Raw genomic sequence first — 17,639 nt, 5'->3', positions numbered from 1 at the left:
CACACACAAATTATACGCCGTTTCGTAGGTAATTACGCATACAATACAACCTAACAATAACCAATAGCATTTCATAATCTTCAAGGCATCAAAAGTTCATATTTAGTTCCATCAAACCCTAACCAACATCATCAAAATCAATAATCAAGTTTATGGAGTTTTCTAAAGCAACCTACACATCAAATTGAAACTAGTGATACTAGTAACACAATTACAACATGAACTTTTAACATCTAACCACATATAAACCACCAAAACTTAAGATTAAGCAAGTATTCTTTCAAGTTGAGCTAGTTACACCAAAATAGAAAGAACGAGCATACAAATAACATAATCATGCTAGACTCGAGCCATAGACACTAATTAACAACCTTATAAGTTAAAAACATCAAGAACACAAAATCTAGTGATTTTAGAAAGTTATCCAAACTTGATGAAATCGGTATGGAATCGAAGATGACGATGCAAGGATTTCGAATATGTAATTTGTTTTGCAAAACACTTGCTAGATCGGATTTGGATGATGATTCTATGGTTTTGATTTTGAGAGAAAAAGTTGAAGTAGTAAGCGAGAAAGAGATGGATGAATGGATGAGAGTGAATGTTGACTCTTTGACCTAGTCAAAGGTTTGGTCCATTGGCAAGTTTAGTCCCCCAAGTTTCATTCGGGTGCGTGAATTACCTAAACGAGATAATTTAAAACGCGTATCAATGGGAGATGTTATAAATATATAACTGAATTTAAAATGAATAAACGGAAAGTAAACGGAAAAAGGCGGGATGTTACAGCTTTTCCCGGTATGCCTTAAGCATCTCTCAGCAGCCTAAGGTACGTTTCCATATATATATATATATATATATATATATATATATATATATATATATATATTTATTTATTTATTTATTTATTTTCACTTTTTTTTACGGCTCTACTAAGTGAGGTAATAGCAAGCGTCGACTTATTGGCATCTTGACTGTGCTTAGAGCCTAAATTGAACTCCAGACATGTTCTAAACCCGTGGAAATTTGATTCTACTATTTTCATGGCGTTTTATTTATTTATTTATTTATCTATTTTATTTTATTTTATTTTAAATCCCCTCTACTTTTTGGCCGGAGGTCCGCTTAGAAGCAATCTCTTTATCCGGCGAATCGAGAGAGGGATGACTCTCTCTACTCTTGTGAGTGTTTCACTCGGAGTGGAGAAATGATTTCTCTTTATTCAAGGATAGAGGAAGGATTGTCTACGTCCCACCTCCCCCATACCCCATACAGATGGGATTGGGTTTTGTTGTTGTTGTTGTTGTTGTTGTTGTATTATTATTATATTATTCACTTGTTCGCTTATCGTATATGGTTACGGCGAAAAACAAGAAATAAGAAATAGATCCAAAGATCAAGATGAGTGTATTTGGGTACGTAGATACGAGCCCGCCCCAAATCTACACAGACATCCAATAACAAGATGAGTGTATTTGGGTACGTAGATACGAGCCCGCCCCAAATCTACACAGACATCCAATAACAAACAAATTGTTTGTAGGTCAAAAATGTCTCCCAAATTCTCTCCAATCTTCAAACCAACTTTTCCCAATTCCATATCCATCCCAAATTCAAACCATCCTCCACACTCTAATAACCTTAACACTTCTCAACCAAAACATCCAATCTTCACAAAAAAAACCAACAGTATTCCTTGGTGGGTTATCAATATACACAAATCCACTAGCTCTCAAAAACAAATTACAAGTTTTTGGGCAAATTCAGGGCATTTCATGGAAACAAGATCGAAACTTTGCTTTCGTAAAGTTTGAGAATATCATCCAAGCCACAAAAGCTATTTCTAATATGAATGGCAAAGTTCTTAAAGGAATAGCTGTTTTTGTAGGGTATGCTAAAAATAACATGGTTATTAAAAATGATAACAGTGTTAAGTCAGTAGTGTCCAAATATGAAAACATCAACCTTTCAATCAACCACGAAACATAAGATTCGATGAATTTAACAGCTTTAATCATTGATAAAGTGCCCATCAAAAATCTCAAACTGTTCAAGTGGTTGAGAAGCGGTAATATAGCCATAAAATCTGTTTCGGTTTGGGGCCTATACGGTTATATTGTTCAGTGCAGTGACATCGAAAGTTATCGAAGGATGGTCATGGGTCCAACAATGAGCGAATTAGAGTTTCTCAACGTTCAACCAATGAATCAAAGAAAGAAGACTTACTCCAGAATCATTCGTTTGGCTATCAAAGGTATTCCATATGAATTCTGCTCCCAAGATTGCACAATTGAGGTGGCAAAGGAATTTGAGACGGTTAAACTCATCGAAAGAAACACTCATCGTTTGAAACAAACTGATACTTTATTTGCATTAGTCGAAGTCAACGATCCATGTCCTATTAAGAAATATGTTTCTGCAAAATTATTGGACAATTCTTTTTGTAAAGTGTGGGTAGAAGAAGTTCAATCTACTGAGATGGTTGAGATGGTAAAGGATGAACACATCGATGAATACAATCAAATTTTACAACACACCAACAAAATCATCAATGTTCACAATGTTTCAATGGAAACCGAGAACGATGGACAAGCTGTTCATAATTTATATCAAGATGAATTGCCGGAAGAAGGTGAGATTGCCGGTGAGGGGGGTGGTTTGAATTTCTCAACCCCGGTGAAGTGTAACGGTAACAAATCACCACAGATCCATTTTTCATTGGAAAAGGTGTCGTCAGCTGTTAAATCGCAAAAAGAAAAGGCAGAAAGTATCAAAAGAGCTCTTTTCACCCAAAAGGTACAAGATACAGAAAACATATCGGATGGTCCATCAGTTTTATTTCCTTCCCAAGATAAGTCATTTTCCGTCATAAAAAAAGACTTTTCTACCCTCCCTTTAAGTTTGTCTAACCAAATGTCCAAATCGAACCAAATTATTCAAACTTGTGAAACTGAGAAAACAATCTTTTCACATTCTAGTTCAAAAACTCCAATTGCTAAATCTCCCTTTAGTCACTATATTGGAGAAGAATGCAAGATTTCTTGTGAAAAATTAGAAAAAAGCTACCTTTAACAATGAAGATAATTTACCTTTAACACTTTCAATGAAGGTGAGGTCACGGGTTCGATTCCCTTCAAGGCACTTCAAACGCTTGGGGCGAACTTAAGAGACCAATAGCCTGAGGATGCTTTACCTGGTAGCGGTGGAGGGTTGGCTTGCCGTTTACCCGGGGTTTACCCGCTGCGGGGGGGCCAATGTGCCCGTTCGTAGTAGGGGTTCCTCGTAAAAAAAAAAAAAAAGATAATTTACCCCCTTTTCCAACAGTGATCGAAAACAACAACATTCCACCATCTTCTAAGCCTAAACAGTGGTATGATAATATTAAGTTCTCTTCAAGCATCTTTGATACTACAAGTGAAATAAGCCATTTAGTTGGTAAAAATTCAAGAGCCAAAAAAACTGACTCAAAAAGTCACACCATGGGGGCTAAAAAACTTACATATAAAGAGGAATTGGTCAAGTTCGATGCAATTATGAAGAATATGGCCGATGACGAAACCACTCCATGCAAATCCAAACCATGAGGATAGCCTCATGGACTACTCGTGGCCTCGGTAACAAAACAAGAGGCTCGTCGATCAGGAGGAAGATTGGGTTGTGTGGTCCCCTGTTTCGGTGGGTTCTTACAACGTTGCTGATGCTATCCGGTTTATGGTGAAATCAGATTTTTCTTTCGATTGATATTACGGCATTGGCATCAAAGATTTGAGTTTTTGGAGGTTGATAGGTCCGGCTACGATTTGGGCTATTTGGATTGCAAGGTACGAGTTCATTTTCAACGGTAATTACTCTTGTCGTTCGGCCATTTTTCGAAACATCAAGTTAAAAGCATTTCTTTCATCAACAAACTTCAATTTTTGCCATTGTCTCCAAGCTTACATATGTTGTCGCATCGTCTCCATTGTCTCCAAGCGTTTCCAAGCTTACATATGATAAGATAATCCTTATATGCTTTGTATGCTGTCACATTAGGCTTGTATGTCTCTTTTGTAATAGTTATAGTCCTATGTTGCTTTCATTCTCTCTTAGCTATCAAGCCTCTTTCATTGTTATATTTTGTACTTTTCATTGGTTTGATGAAGGTTATCTAATATATTGTCTTTTTTCGTAAAAAAAAAAAAAAAAAAAAAAAATTTGTTCACTTATTGTAGTACGGAGTATTTAATACACTTTAATTTGGGTAAAAAAAGGGGAAAGTAACGGTGATGGAGAATACAGAAGATTCATCCATGGAAGCAACAAAAACACAAAATCAAAGTCAGATCACTCAGCAACATGGTAACCTGATAACAGCATCCAACGATGAACACCTAACAAACATTTTTCATCGAATCAGAACCTCAAAATCCCCAGTATACATCCTTACTATTACTTCTATTTTTCTTTTTGAATTACTTTTATTTATAAAGTTCATTAATTTTTGCTTCTCTCTTTATTTTTTGTCTGTAATTTTGCAATTGCAGGCTGTCATCAACTTTGGTGCATCTTGGTATGATACCTACTCTTTTTTGTTAATGATTTATCCATGATAAAATTTTGTTATATTTGCATTTGGGATGATGAACTTAAACACGAACACAAGGTGTTCGATGATATGCCTCAATGAAATATCACTTTGTTTGTTGTACTAGTGCTCGATTAATATGAATTTAAGGCTGCTCCCATCCATCCCGTCCAGGCGGCCGTCCAATCCACCGCCCACCTGGGCGCTGATGGCAGCGGGCCGCCCAGGGGGCCGTCCAGGTCCACGTCCAAGCGATCGTCCCCCGTTTCGTGTTATTTGATCAGATTTGTGGACGGTCGGACGGAGTATTAAGCCTTATTTTTTAGCTTAAAAGCCATGAAAATAGTGTATCTATACATGTGACTATAATGATCTGCTTATGATTGCCTTAAGTGTCTCTTTGATCTGCCCTTAGGCGATTAAGGACTGTCAGGTCATTTATCATTTAATTAAGCTCAACACACTTTAAATAAATAGTTAGCACCTGGGACAAGACGGAATATGTATGGTTACAATAAGATCAAGATGTGTGGTAAATCATAAATGAATGTTGTTCATGTGGTAAATCGTAAATGAATGTTGATTGGTATTACTTTCCGATTCTTAGAAGCAGTTGATCTCTTTACAGGTTTGACTTTTTTCAGACACTTTATAATCAAATATAGTGCCCGATTAGATTACTGTTCTTGTATAATGAAGAGTCATTGTTAGTTATATACTTAATATGCTTGGATTTAGGGTTCTATACTGTTTCGTTTGAATTTTGACGATTTTCTGTTATTTAGAAGTTTTACTATTAATGTTGAAAACCCCCGTGTGTTGTCCTTTACAGGTGTCGTGTTTGTGCCGAGATCATGCCTTCGTTCAAGCATTTAAGCAACAAGTTCCCAAAGCTTTCTTTTGTGTACGCAGATATTGATGAATGCCCAGAAACAACCCAACATATTCAATACACACCTACGTTTCACTTCTATAGAGACGGGGAAAGGGTTGACAGCATGTTTGGTGCTGGTGAAGAAAGATTGCACGACCGTTTGTGGCTACATTCTTAAAAAACACTGTCATGTAATCACAATCTCATTTCTCAACTTCATTAATGTTGGCATTTATACATATTTCACAATAGTAGTAAAAACACACTTTCAAATATTACATTCGATATGGGCTTTTCCTCAAAACATAGAAATCTTACACCTTTCCAACCAAACAAAAGAAAAGGTAACAAATTGTAATGTAAAAACACAACATTTAGGAAACTGTATGTCCAATGTCCATCATATTTGCTTGTTTATTCTCTGAGTTCCGATTCAAGGGTCAAAAGTGTCGTACTATATTCAAGCTTTAGGCTTAAGAACTTTGACAGTCTCCCAAGTGAAATCAGGATCTTCACGACCGAAATGACCATAAGCAGCAGTCTTCTGATACCTGTAGTTACCACCCCTTTTCAAGTCAAGATTGATCGACATCATTCCTGGCCTAAAGTCAAAATTCTCCTTAATCAGAACAAGGATATCCTTATCTGGGATCGTTCCTGTTTTATACGTGTCAACAAACACGGATAACGGTTCAGCCACACCAATAGCATAAGAAACCTGAACAATGCACCTACGTGCAAGTCCCGAAGCCACTACACTCTTAGCCGCTTGCCTAACAATATAAGCACCACTCCTATCCACCTTAGTTGGATCTTTCCCGGAGAAAGCACCACCACCGTGGGCCCCCCAACCGCCATACGTGTCAATAATAATCTTCCTTCCGGTTAGACCCGCATCACCGTGGGGACCACCTATCACAAACCGACCCGAGGGATTTAGATGGAAAATTGTGTTGTTGTCAAGATACTGAGCCGGGATGACTGGTTTGATCACGTGTTCCTTAAGATCGGCTGCAATTTGATCGTTAGTCACCGTCTCGTCATGTTGCGTTGAGATAAGGACGGTGTGAACCCTAATCGGAACCATCGCACCGTTATCGTTACGGTATTCAACTGTCACTTGTGTTTTACCGTCAGGACGGAGCCACGCGCACGTCTTGTTCTTTCTAACTTCGGTTAACTTAGCACCGAGCTTAGTTGCTAAGACATGAGTCAATGGCATAAGCTCGGGTGTTTCATCGGTCGCGTAACCGAACATATGTCCTTGGTCACCAGCACCAATTTCTTCTGGCTTCTTAGTAAGGTGTCCATGAACACCCTGAGCAATATCCGGACTCTGTTGCTCGATATTGACCAACACCTTGCAGTTGTCAGCATCAAGACCAACATCGGCTGATGTAAATCCTATTTCTCTGCACGTATCACGGACTATCTTCTCGTAGTTTACAGTAGCTTTAGTAGTGATCTCACCAAAGACCATAACCATGTTAGTCTTTGTACATGTCTCACATGCGACTTTGCTTTCTGGGTCTTGTTCTAAACAAGCGTCAAGGATTGCATCCGAGACTTGGTCGCAGAGTTTGTCTGGGTGACCTTCGTTGACAGATTCTGATGTAAATAGGAAAGTCTCCATTTCTGTAACAGATAGATCAATCAATAAAGATGGCTTTAGTACAAATAGGTAACTATGTTTAAACTTTTCGTTTTCAAAACCCTACTTAAACTCTAAACATCTTACTCATAGATATATTCAAATGTACATGTACATATTTATTTATTATAACAAGAGACATAATTGTTTGGATATGAATATACACATAGGCGGGTGTAGCAAGGGGCTAAGATCTGCCCTAAAATATTTTGAAATCGTGTGAAAACGAACTTTTTAAAACGTATTAACAATATTATAGTATAACTATTGCTTCTTCAAATATAAGAAACGAGCAAAAAGAATATGTTTTTCAACAACAATCAGCCTCTGAATATATACATATTAACCCAGTTTGACGGGACAAAGTTAAGGGTATACAGATTGTAATTAAATAGGCTAGATATAGAATAGAATTATACCTTAAATTGATCAAGGATATAGAGTAGATATATGGGGAAGAATGAGAGAAAGATGGATAGATGGATCGCATGTTTTGAAGTGAGTTGTGTTTTTATTTATAGGTGCGGATGTTTAGGTCATGTGCTTGTGACTCGTTCACTATATTTCATCAGGGTCCACCCATGGCACCTTTCCCATATCGTTTGGGGTAAAGGAGATGGGGGTTTACTTGGCCGTGCCCTTGGATCGGTTTCAAGGTTTCCTCCCGGGCAGCGATGGAGGCGGGGTTATTATCGCTACATCGGCATAGTCGAAACGGGAGATGATAGCAACGGGTGGTTTAGTCAGCCGAGGTTGTACATTGTTGAACAAACGTTGTTCATGTGAAAATCCAACCAACTATTTCACCAACCCCTCCAACCTCTTTTGCTGGGACCCTTCCACCAACCATCGCATACCCTTCTTTTAAGTTTTAACTATTGTATCATCTTTGGTTTTGACGTGGCTAGATCAAAGTGTGCACACGATGATAATTATTTGGATTTTGCATCTACAAAACTTATACTCCGTAACTGAAATCGACATTTGATAAAAATTTGGGATCAAAAAATTAGTTAGATTTGAAAAGATTCGTTTGGCTTATAATTTTCTTATTTTTAATTCAATCCGGTTTGGCTGATTAAACAAGCCGTTAACTCTGTATTCTGGAATTTTTTTTCCGGCGGAAAGTAATGTAAAATAAAGGGGATGAGAGTGTTGTTAACAACATATTAATGTAGTATCCTTTCTAATCCTCTACTCTCCTCTAATCCTAATTTAATTTGGCTCATAATAATTACTACCGTCTTAGATTTTATACTCCGTAGTTCACAACAATATAAAGTTACGGAGTACTACTTTATGTGAGATATGAAGTGTGTTAACTATTACGAATGTGAGGTATGAAGTTAATTTCACAGTTCACATCTTATTTAATTCATAGTCTGAATTTATTCTCTAACTACATAAGAAGTAACGAGCTAAACTTCTTTATATCTTAATTTCTAATTATGCGTATCCCAATAAAAGTTAAAAAGTAACTAATGTTGAAACACTTTAAAAGTCAGCTTTTGATGGAATCGCAGGATTTGAAAAATCAAAGCAGAGAAATTTCTTTAAAAAAAGCGTTTCAATTTTGGAGTACATTTTGATCCTTCTTTTGTCTCATTTGTTTTCATATTTCCACGTACAAATGATTGAGTGAATAAACAACATTTTTAAATAATAAAACTGGTATTCAAAAAGAAGTCAGTTGTCACTGATCAAGCTAAAATTGTCTAGAGTGCAAACGATCCAACCTTCTGAAGGTGTTCAAACGGTTAAGTATGGTGGACTTGGGGACAGGGGCGGAGCCAGGATTTCGTGATAGGGATGACTTACTCGATAATGATAGTCTATGAGACTCTTCCATAATACTATGATCAACTAATATGGTTGTGATATTACAACTTTTGCAATGTAATTTAGTATCTCGTGTGATTGTTGATCATCAACGACTTTAACTATTAGCTTGAAAATATTATGAACTATTCCTTTTACCCTGTTCGTATAAAGTAAAATCGTCATTTACACGAATATATACATAATGTCCATACTAGGACTTGAACTCTAGTCTTCAAGTTTAGAAGAGCACCTCAATAACGGCATGCCACTGGTGTTTAAAAACTAAATTCGAACATAAATATTTTGTACATTGAGTTGGTTATGAGTAGTGATATGCAAATACTTTTACTATGTATAAATATCTTAAAGATAGCATTAAGAACTATCATTCGAAAACCCATATAGATTTTCTCATTCAAAATTTGTAAATATCGTCTATCTTAAAAATATTTAATTTATGAAATCTGTTAATCAGACATTTATCATTTATAATGGTTGATATGTAAGATAAATCGTTTAAATTTAATTGGTCACTACAAATTATATTTATTAATAAAGGTGCTAGATGATTTTTTTGCTTGACGAATAGTAATTCATTACTCTCCTACTTGAAACTTGTTTCGATTAATCAAAATTAAAGACGGGCGCTTAATTGATACATTCGAAAAAGAAATGTAGTAGTACTATATTTTTTTTACTTTTATTTAATTGAAGATTGAAGATTGATATACACTTATTAGTTTAGAGGGCTACAATAATATATACACAATAGTTGAGGGTTTAAATTAGAAAAGAGAAAATTGGATAAATGGTCCATGTGGTTTACATGAAAGGGGTAAATGGTCTCTGATGTTCATTTTCGAGGTTCGTGGTCCTTGTGGTTTACATAGTCGGTGTAAATGGTCCTTGTCAGTAACAGCCGTTAAAAATGTCTGTTAACTTTAGTCATGTGCGATGCATGTGAGGGTAAAACCGTCATTTAGTATTTCTCTTACTTTTCCTTTTCACCTCCAATTTAATTTTTCTTACGGTTAAAAATCAAAATTAAACCTTTAAGATCTAACAAATATTATAATCAAAATTACACATCCAAAATCCAAATGTCACACGTCATATACAAAAGTCCAAATTCAAATCTCACAAAACTCAACATTAAACTTTCAGATCTGATGTAAGCGGCTTGGGGGTTGCGTTTTACAGCTTCAGTTACTAGAGTACCACCATTCCGCCGATGGCAACAACTCCGATGGATATTTGTCGAAGAACAAAATCCTCGCCGATGGTTGTATGAAGATATCGGCTATGGATGTTAGAAGTTTGAAGTCACCTGAATCTTCGTTAAAAATACTCGATTACTTGTGGCATCGTTTTGTTTTTAGATATGATTCCATCTCGTTTTCGCTTTTAGATTTGATTTCCGGCATCTGATTTCGTTTTTGTCTTCGGATCTGAATATAGAAAATAAATATGGTATGAAAACTCGGCAATTAAATGCACATTATCATGTAATGTGGTAAACATGTACTCCGTAATTAGGATTTTATATGCACAGTATCATCGTTTCGTTTGTATGTGAATTTTATATGAAAAGTGTTTTGTTTGATTTGAGGAATTTTATAAAAGTATTCATATTTCATTTACTATCATCACAGCTCCTTCAATCTTCCTTTAATCTATAAGCCTAAGATAAATATTCTAGTGGTTAAGAAAAGTAGTGATAATGATTTGGTCTTTTAATTCTAGTTTGAAATGTTTCTATTTCAAATTTTTTTTTTTTTTTTGAAGCTGCTGATGATGATGATGGTGGTGGTGGTGTTGAAGATGAGAAGTTTAAATAATGATGAAGCTTAAATAATGATGGTGGTGTTGTGCATCTGATTGAGCATCTTTCATGTTTGGTGGTTTAATAAACATGGAGAAGAAAAAAATAAAAAATAAAAAGAAAAGAAAAAAGAAGAGAATTAATAGATGACGGTTTTACCCTCACTTGCATCGCACATGACTGAAGTTAACGAACATTTTTAACACCTGTTACTGACAGGGACCAACCACCCTCGTTTTGTAAACCACAGGGACCACGAACCTCGAAAATGAACATCAGGGACCATTTACCCCATTTCATGTAAACCACAGGGACCATTTATCCAATTTTCTCATTAGAAAATGTCAAAACGTCTTCTGAGTTTCTCTTTCAAACCCATCTCCTCTATCAAACCCACCTGCAAGTTATATACCCTAACTTATATTTTGTTCGCCGCAACTTCGTTTTTTCCCTAAAACTCAATTAGATATCAAATTTACAACTATGGTTAGGGGATGCTCGACACCCCAAAACCCCCCACTAGCTCCGCCTCTGCTTCGGGGGGTGTTGTGGTGGTTGTTTTTTGCCGAGCCTTCAACGTGAGCTTTGAAGAGAAAATTAGAGATGTGTGTTAATTAGCCTCCAAATAACACTTAAGGCTAATATTTATAGGGGTTTAATCGGCGGTTATATAAATAACCGCTATATTATTAACCACCCAATTAATAGCCAATTCTAAAATCTTTTGTTCGCCCACAACCTACTCCATGATCTCCACGTCCTCTTATAATCTCGGACATAAACCATCTTAACACGACTTAGTCCATTACTAGACGCTACGCTACCCAAAGCGTAGCGTCGGGTCAAATGGTCAAAAGGTAGTCCATGACCTGGTCAAGCTTTCAGCAAGGAGTGATCAATTCGGCAGGTATGATACGCCATGCGATGCACGCAACGCATCACAGAGTGACGTACGTCATTAAGTCCCCCCAGTTTGCTTGGGTTCAAAATGCCTTTGATCGTAACCAAACTCAATTAGCTTAGTTCAAATCAAATTGTAAAATGAGTACTTATGACACACCGTAAACGTCCCATCGTCACCTCAAACTGTCACATCCTAGGTAAATGTGATGATTTCCCTCAAAATTACAGCTGTTAAAATCGAAACGACGTGAATCTAACGTGCATGAATTGAGATGAAAAGGACACGTGTATGCTCATGATTAAAGGCCACTGGTATGACCCATTGAAATATTTCCTATAAATCGGGGGTTTTAACCTTTCATTTTTTACCTTTTTTATTGAATGTTGGTTAATGGACTAACCGACAAAGTTAAGTATGATGCTTAATCAAAGAATATGTTTTGATAATGACACATACATATGCATAAGTGATGATCGACATCTTAATATAAAACACGCAAGTTCACTAATCCATACGTTCTCTTGCAAATGACCAAGTCAAACAAAGCTTAGAATGAAAATAAAGATCATTAAAGTACACGGTCAAAGTACGGTCGACCGTATACCTGACCACAGAAGCCCAGACTGAATCTGCAACGCAGTTTTGTGAAAACAAGTTGCACGGTCACCACCACGGTCAACCGCAGTGCGACCGCCAAATTCACTGTCACCATTTTTGATCAAATTTAGTTTGACCACTTCCCGACATCTATAATTCATGAAACCTTTCTCAACACGCTTAGAATATATGCCTCCTCCATACTCAATTGAGTTTTGGTCATAAAAACACTAATCTTGGTTAATTACACCTAATTACACCTTAATGATAATTTAACCATGATTAGGCATAACACATAAGTGTTAATCAATAACTTGTGATCTTAAAACTTGTCTTGACATTCTTAGAATGATCACCAAGTGCCAACACACATAAGCTAATGTCACTAGAACACCAATTACAATTAAAGATTACTTAGTGACAAATTAAGGCTAAATGAAGAACAACATTTTCAAGTGTAACTAGTAAAGACTTATGATCCTAAAATACACTTAGATACATTTAGGATGGTCACCAAGTCCCAAATAGAGATTGCTCTTCCCTTGTACATGTGTTGGATATTAATGTGTGCTTACACATTAATCTTGGAATACGTTATATTGCAAGCAAGTTTGCTAAAGCTTAAACCATAGTGTTGTGCAAATATCCATATGATTGATTTTAGAATAACTATCTCTTTCTATATGTGAGTATTACTTGCTACTTGCTAATGTGTTTGATACTCATTGATTTGCCAACTTGTTAACATGCTCTTAAACTTGCTATGTGTTAGAATACTAGGATTCAAGTAACTAGTTTACTTTAATGAATTAAGTGTAAAATGATTCACAAACAATAATGGTCAATAATCTATTTGGTCTTGTCTAAGTAACACATTGTGTAACATGTCCAAGTATGACTTAACATTGATGTCTTTACACACTTATTGTTTAATTTAGAAAGACATCATTCAATTAATCTCTACTTAGTCTTAAAATGAATATGACTTGTGATTTATTGAAACTAGGAAGTTAATGACATGTTGACTAGTCTTTAGGATTGAACCAAATGCATTAATGAACCTAACTAAGTCTTGACCAAACTGAGTTTACCTAAAATGACAATCAAGACACTTCTCCAAGAATGTTGGGTTTACCACATTTGGAGTGTTATGTCATTTTCACACAATAAGACCAAATCTCACACACTTAATGCATATAGTACTTGTGTAGGATATTGAGTTTCTTTTGCAGGTGCTAGATGAAGTAAAGATTCCAAAATATGGTGTTCAAATTTGAGTCAAACGGCTATACAACGGATACAAATTTTGGACTGCAGCGCGCACGGTTGAACCACGGTCGACCGTGCCCATGACCATGTGACAACGGCTAGTTTTTGAATTCCACTTTAAATAGCAAGCATTGGAGAGCATTTAAATAGCAAGCTAGTTTTTGAAGTGTAACTTTACATCCAAGAAATCTTCGTCTCTCCACGACTAGAGGGACATTTTTTTATATGTTCATTATGATGCTCTCGGCGAAGGGCATGCCCATCTAGTTCCATGGCAGTTTACCCTGTAGTGACCCGAACTTTTCCATGTTTATATATATTAAATGAAACTGATATTTACATGATTAAGTGATTCCAACATGTTAAGCAATCAAACTTATTAAGACTTGATTAATTGGAATAGGTTTCATATAGACAAATGACCACCCAAGTTGACCGGTGATTCACGAACGTTAAAACTTGTAAAAACTATACGATGACATATATATGGTTATATATATAGTTAACATGATTTTATTATAAGTATGTATCCCATTAGGTATTTTAACAATGAGTTATATACATAAAAATGAGACTATTAAATTAAGAAACTCGAAAACGATATATATAACGATTATCGTTATAACGTCTTACTAGGTACATATGAATCATATTAAGATATTGATACACTTGGTTAATTATGTTAAATGATAAGTAAATATATCATTAAGTGTATTAACAATGAACTACATATGTAAAAATAAGACTACTAACTTAATGATTTTGAAACGAGATATATATGTAACGATTATCGTTGTAATGACATTTAATGTATATAGATCATATTAAGAGATATTCGCACATCATAATATCATGATAATATAATAATTTAAAATCTCATTTGATATTATAAACATTGGGTTAACAACATTTAACAAGATCGTTAACCTAAAGGTTTCAAAACAACATTTACATGTAACGACTAACGATGACTTAACGACTCAGTTAAAATGTATATACATGTAGTGTTTTAATATGTATTCATACACTTTTGAAAGACTTCAAGACACTTATCAAAATACTTCTACTTAACAAAAATTCTTACAATTACATCCTCGTTCAGTTTCATCAACAAATCTACTCGTATGCACCCGTATTCGTACTCGTACAATACACAGCTTTTAGATGTATGTACTATTGGTATATACACTCCAATTATCAGCTCTTAGCAGCCCATGTGAGTCACCTAACACATGTGGGAACCATCATTTGGCAACTAGCATGAAATATCTCATAAAATTACAAAAATATGAGTAATCATTCATGACTTATTTACATGAAAACAAAATTACATATCCTTTATATCTAATCCATACACCAACGACCAAAAACACCTACAAACACTTTCATTCTTCAATTTTCTTCATCTAATTGATCTCTCTCAAGTTCTATCTTCAAGTTCTAAGTGTTCTTCATAAATTCTAAAAGTTCTAGTTTCATAAAATCAAGAATACTTCCAAGATTGCAAGTTTACTTCCAAGTTTTCTAAATCCATTCCAAGTAATCATCCAAGATCAAGAAACCTTTGTTACTTACAGTAGGTTATCTTTCTAATACAAGGTAATAATCATATTCAAACTTTAATTCAATTTCTATAACTATAATAATCTTATTTCGAGTGGAAATCTTACTTGAAATTGTTTTCGTGTCATGATTCTGCTTCAAGAACTTTCAAGCCATCCAAGAATCCTTTGAAGCTAGATCCATTTTTCTCATTTCCAGTAGGTTTATCCAAGGAACTTGAGGTAGTAATGATGTTCATAACATCATTGGATTCATACATAAAAAGCTGCCTTATTCAACGTTATAAACTTGTAATCACTAGAACATAGTTTAGTTAATTCTAAACTTGTTCGCAAATAAAGTTAATCCTTCTAACTAGACTTTTAAAATCAACTAAACACATGTTCTATATCTATATGATATGCTAACTTAATGATTTAAAACCCGGAAACACGATAAACACCATAAAACTGGATATACGCCGTCGTAGTAAAACCGGGGGCTGTTTTGGTTGGGATAATTAAAAGCTAAGAAGAACTTTGATTTAAAATCTATACTTCTGGAAAAATGATTTTTCTTATGAACATGAAACTATATCCAAAAATCATGGTTAAACTCAAAGTGAAAGTATGTTTTTCAAAATGGTCATCAAGATGTCGTTCTTTCGACGGAAATGACTACCTCTTTCAAAAATGACTTGTAACTTGTATTTCCGACTATAAACTTATACTTTTTCTATTTATATTCATAAAGTTAAGTTTAATACGAAACCGTGGCCACTGGAATCACTCAAAATGGATTAGAAACGAAGAAATGGCGAGTAAAACAAGATTGATAAAAACTACTCATTTTACCTACGTGAAAGTTAGTAATAAATCTATTCCAACCATAACCTAATCAACTTATATTGTATATTATGTAATCTTGAGATACCATAGACACGTATACAATGTTTCAACCTATCATGTCGACCCATCTATATATATATATTGCGGAACAACCATAGACACTCTATATGTGAATGTTGGAGTTAGCTATACAGGGTTGAGGTTGATTGCAAAATATATATATAGTTTGAGTTGTGATCAATACTGATATACATATACACTGGGTCGTGGATTGATTCAAGATAATATTTATCAATTTATTTCTGTACATCTAACTGTGGACAACTAGTTGTAGGTTACTAACGAGGACAGCTGACTTAATAAACTTAAAACATCAAAATGTATTAAAAGTATTGTAAATATATTTTGAACATACTTTGATATATATGTATATATTGTTATAGGTTCGTGAATCAACCAGTGGCCAAGTCTTACTTCCCGACGAAGTAAAAATCCGTGAAAGTGAGTTATAGTTCCACTTTTAAAATCTAATATTTTTGGGATCAGAATACATGCAGGTTTTATAAATGATTTACAAAATAGACACAAGTACGTGAAACTACATTCTATGGTTGAATTATCGAAATCGAATATGCCCCTTTTTATTAAGTCTGGTAATCTAAGAATTAGGGAACAGACACCCTAATTGACGCGAATCCTAAAGATAGATCTATTGGGCCTAACAAACCCCATCCAAAGTACCGGATGCTTTAGTACTTCGAAATTTATATCATATCCGAAGGGTGTCCCGGAATGATGGGGATATTCTTATATATGCATCTTGTTAATGTCGGTTACCAGGTGTTCACCATATGAATGATTTTTATCTCTATGTATGGGATGTGTATTGAAATATGAAATCTTGTGGTCTATTGTTACGATTTGATATATATATATAGGTTAAACCTATAACTCACCAACATTTTTGTTGACGTTTAAAGCATGTTTATTCTCAGGTGAATACTAAGAGCTTCCGCTATTGCATACTAAAATAAGGACAAGATTTGGAGTCCATGTTTGTATGATATTGTGTAAAAACTGCATTCAAGAAACTGATTTCGATGTAACATATTTGTATTGTAAACCATTATGTAATGGTCGTGTGTAAACAGTATATTTTAGATTATCATTATTTGATAATCTACGTAAAGCTTTTTAAACCTTTATTTATGAAATAAAGGTTATGGTTTGTTTTAAAAATGAATGCAGTCTTTGAAAAAACGTCTCATATAAAGGTCAAAACCTCGCAACGAAATCAATTAATATGGAACGTTTTTAATCAATAAGAACGGGACATTTCAGTTGGTATCCAAGCGTTGGTCTTAGAGAACCAGAATTTTGCATTAGTGTGTCTTATCGAGTTTGTTAGGATGTATTAGTGAGTCTGGACTTCGACCGTGTTTACTTGAAAAATGATTGCTTAACAAATTTTGTTGGAAACTATATATTTTTAACATGTGAATATTATGTGATATATTAATCTCTTAACGTGTTTGATATTATGTGATAGATGTCTACCTCTAATACAAGTCCCATTGACTAACCTAATAATAATGAAGAGTCAAATGTAATTTGGAATGATTCGTGGACTGATTCACAAGTTCCCGAAGAGGAACCGGAAGAAGAATCGGAACCGAAAGAAGAATCGGAACAGGAGGAGGAGGAACCGGAAGAAGAAATAGAACTGGTGGGGGAAATAATAAAACGG

The 17,639-nt window shown here is 35.0% G+C and overlaps 2 protein-coding genes across 2 annotated transcripts; one reads left to right on the top strand and one right to left on the bottom strand.

Moving 5' to 3' along the window:
• Window positions 1–4,266: 4,266 nt before the first annotated feature.
• On the top strand, window positions 4,267–5,652 carry LOC139844305 (thioredoxin-like 3-3). Its single transcript, XM_071834526.1, has 3 exons — window positions 4,267–4,412; window positions 4,524–4,549; window positions 5,397–5,652. The coding sequence occupies exons 1-3, from the start codon at window positions 4,290–4,292 to the stop codon at window positions 5,614–5,616; spliced, it is 369 nt and encodes a 122-aa protein (XP_071690627.1). The 5' UTR covers window positions 4,267–4,289; the 3' UTR covers window positions 5,617–5,652.
• Window positions 5,653–5,837: 185 nt separating this feature from the next.
• On the bottom strand, window positions 5,838–7,571 carry LOC139844304 (S-adenosylmethionine synthase 3). Its single transcript, XM_071834525.1, has 2 exons — window positions 7,509–7,571; window positions 5,838–7,073 (listed from the first exon to the last, which is right to left on the bottom strand). Exon 2 carries the CDS (start codon window positions 7,069–7,071, stop codon window positions 5,899–5,901), a length of 1,173 nt encoding a protein of 390 aa, XP_071690626.1. The 5' UTR covers window positions 7,072–7,073; window positions 7,509–7,571; the 3' UTR covers window positions 5,838–5,898.
• Between the last annotated feature and the right edge of the window lie 10,068 nt (window positions 7,572–17,639).

This window comes from Rutidosis leptorrhynchoides, chromosome 4 (assembly GCF_046630445.1).
Source record: "Rutidosis leptorrhynchoides isolate AG116_Rl617_1_P2 chromosome 4, CSIRO_AGI_Rlap_v1, whole genome shotgun sequence".
NCBI classification, from domain to species: Eukaryota; Viridiplantae; Streptophyta; class Magnoliopsida; order Asterales; family Asteraceae; genus Rutidosis; species Rutidosis leptorrhynchoides.
The sequence above is the reverse complement of the archived record's forward strand: the minus strand, read 5'-3'. Positions and strand labels throughout refer to the sequence as shown.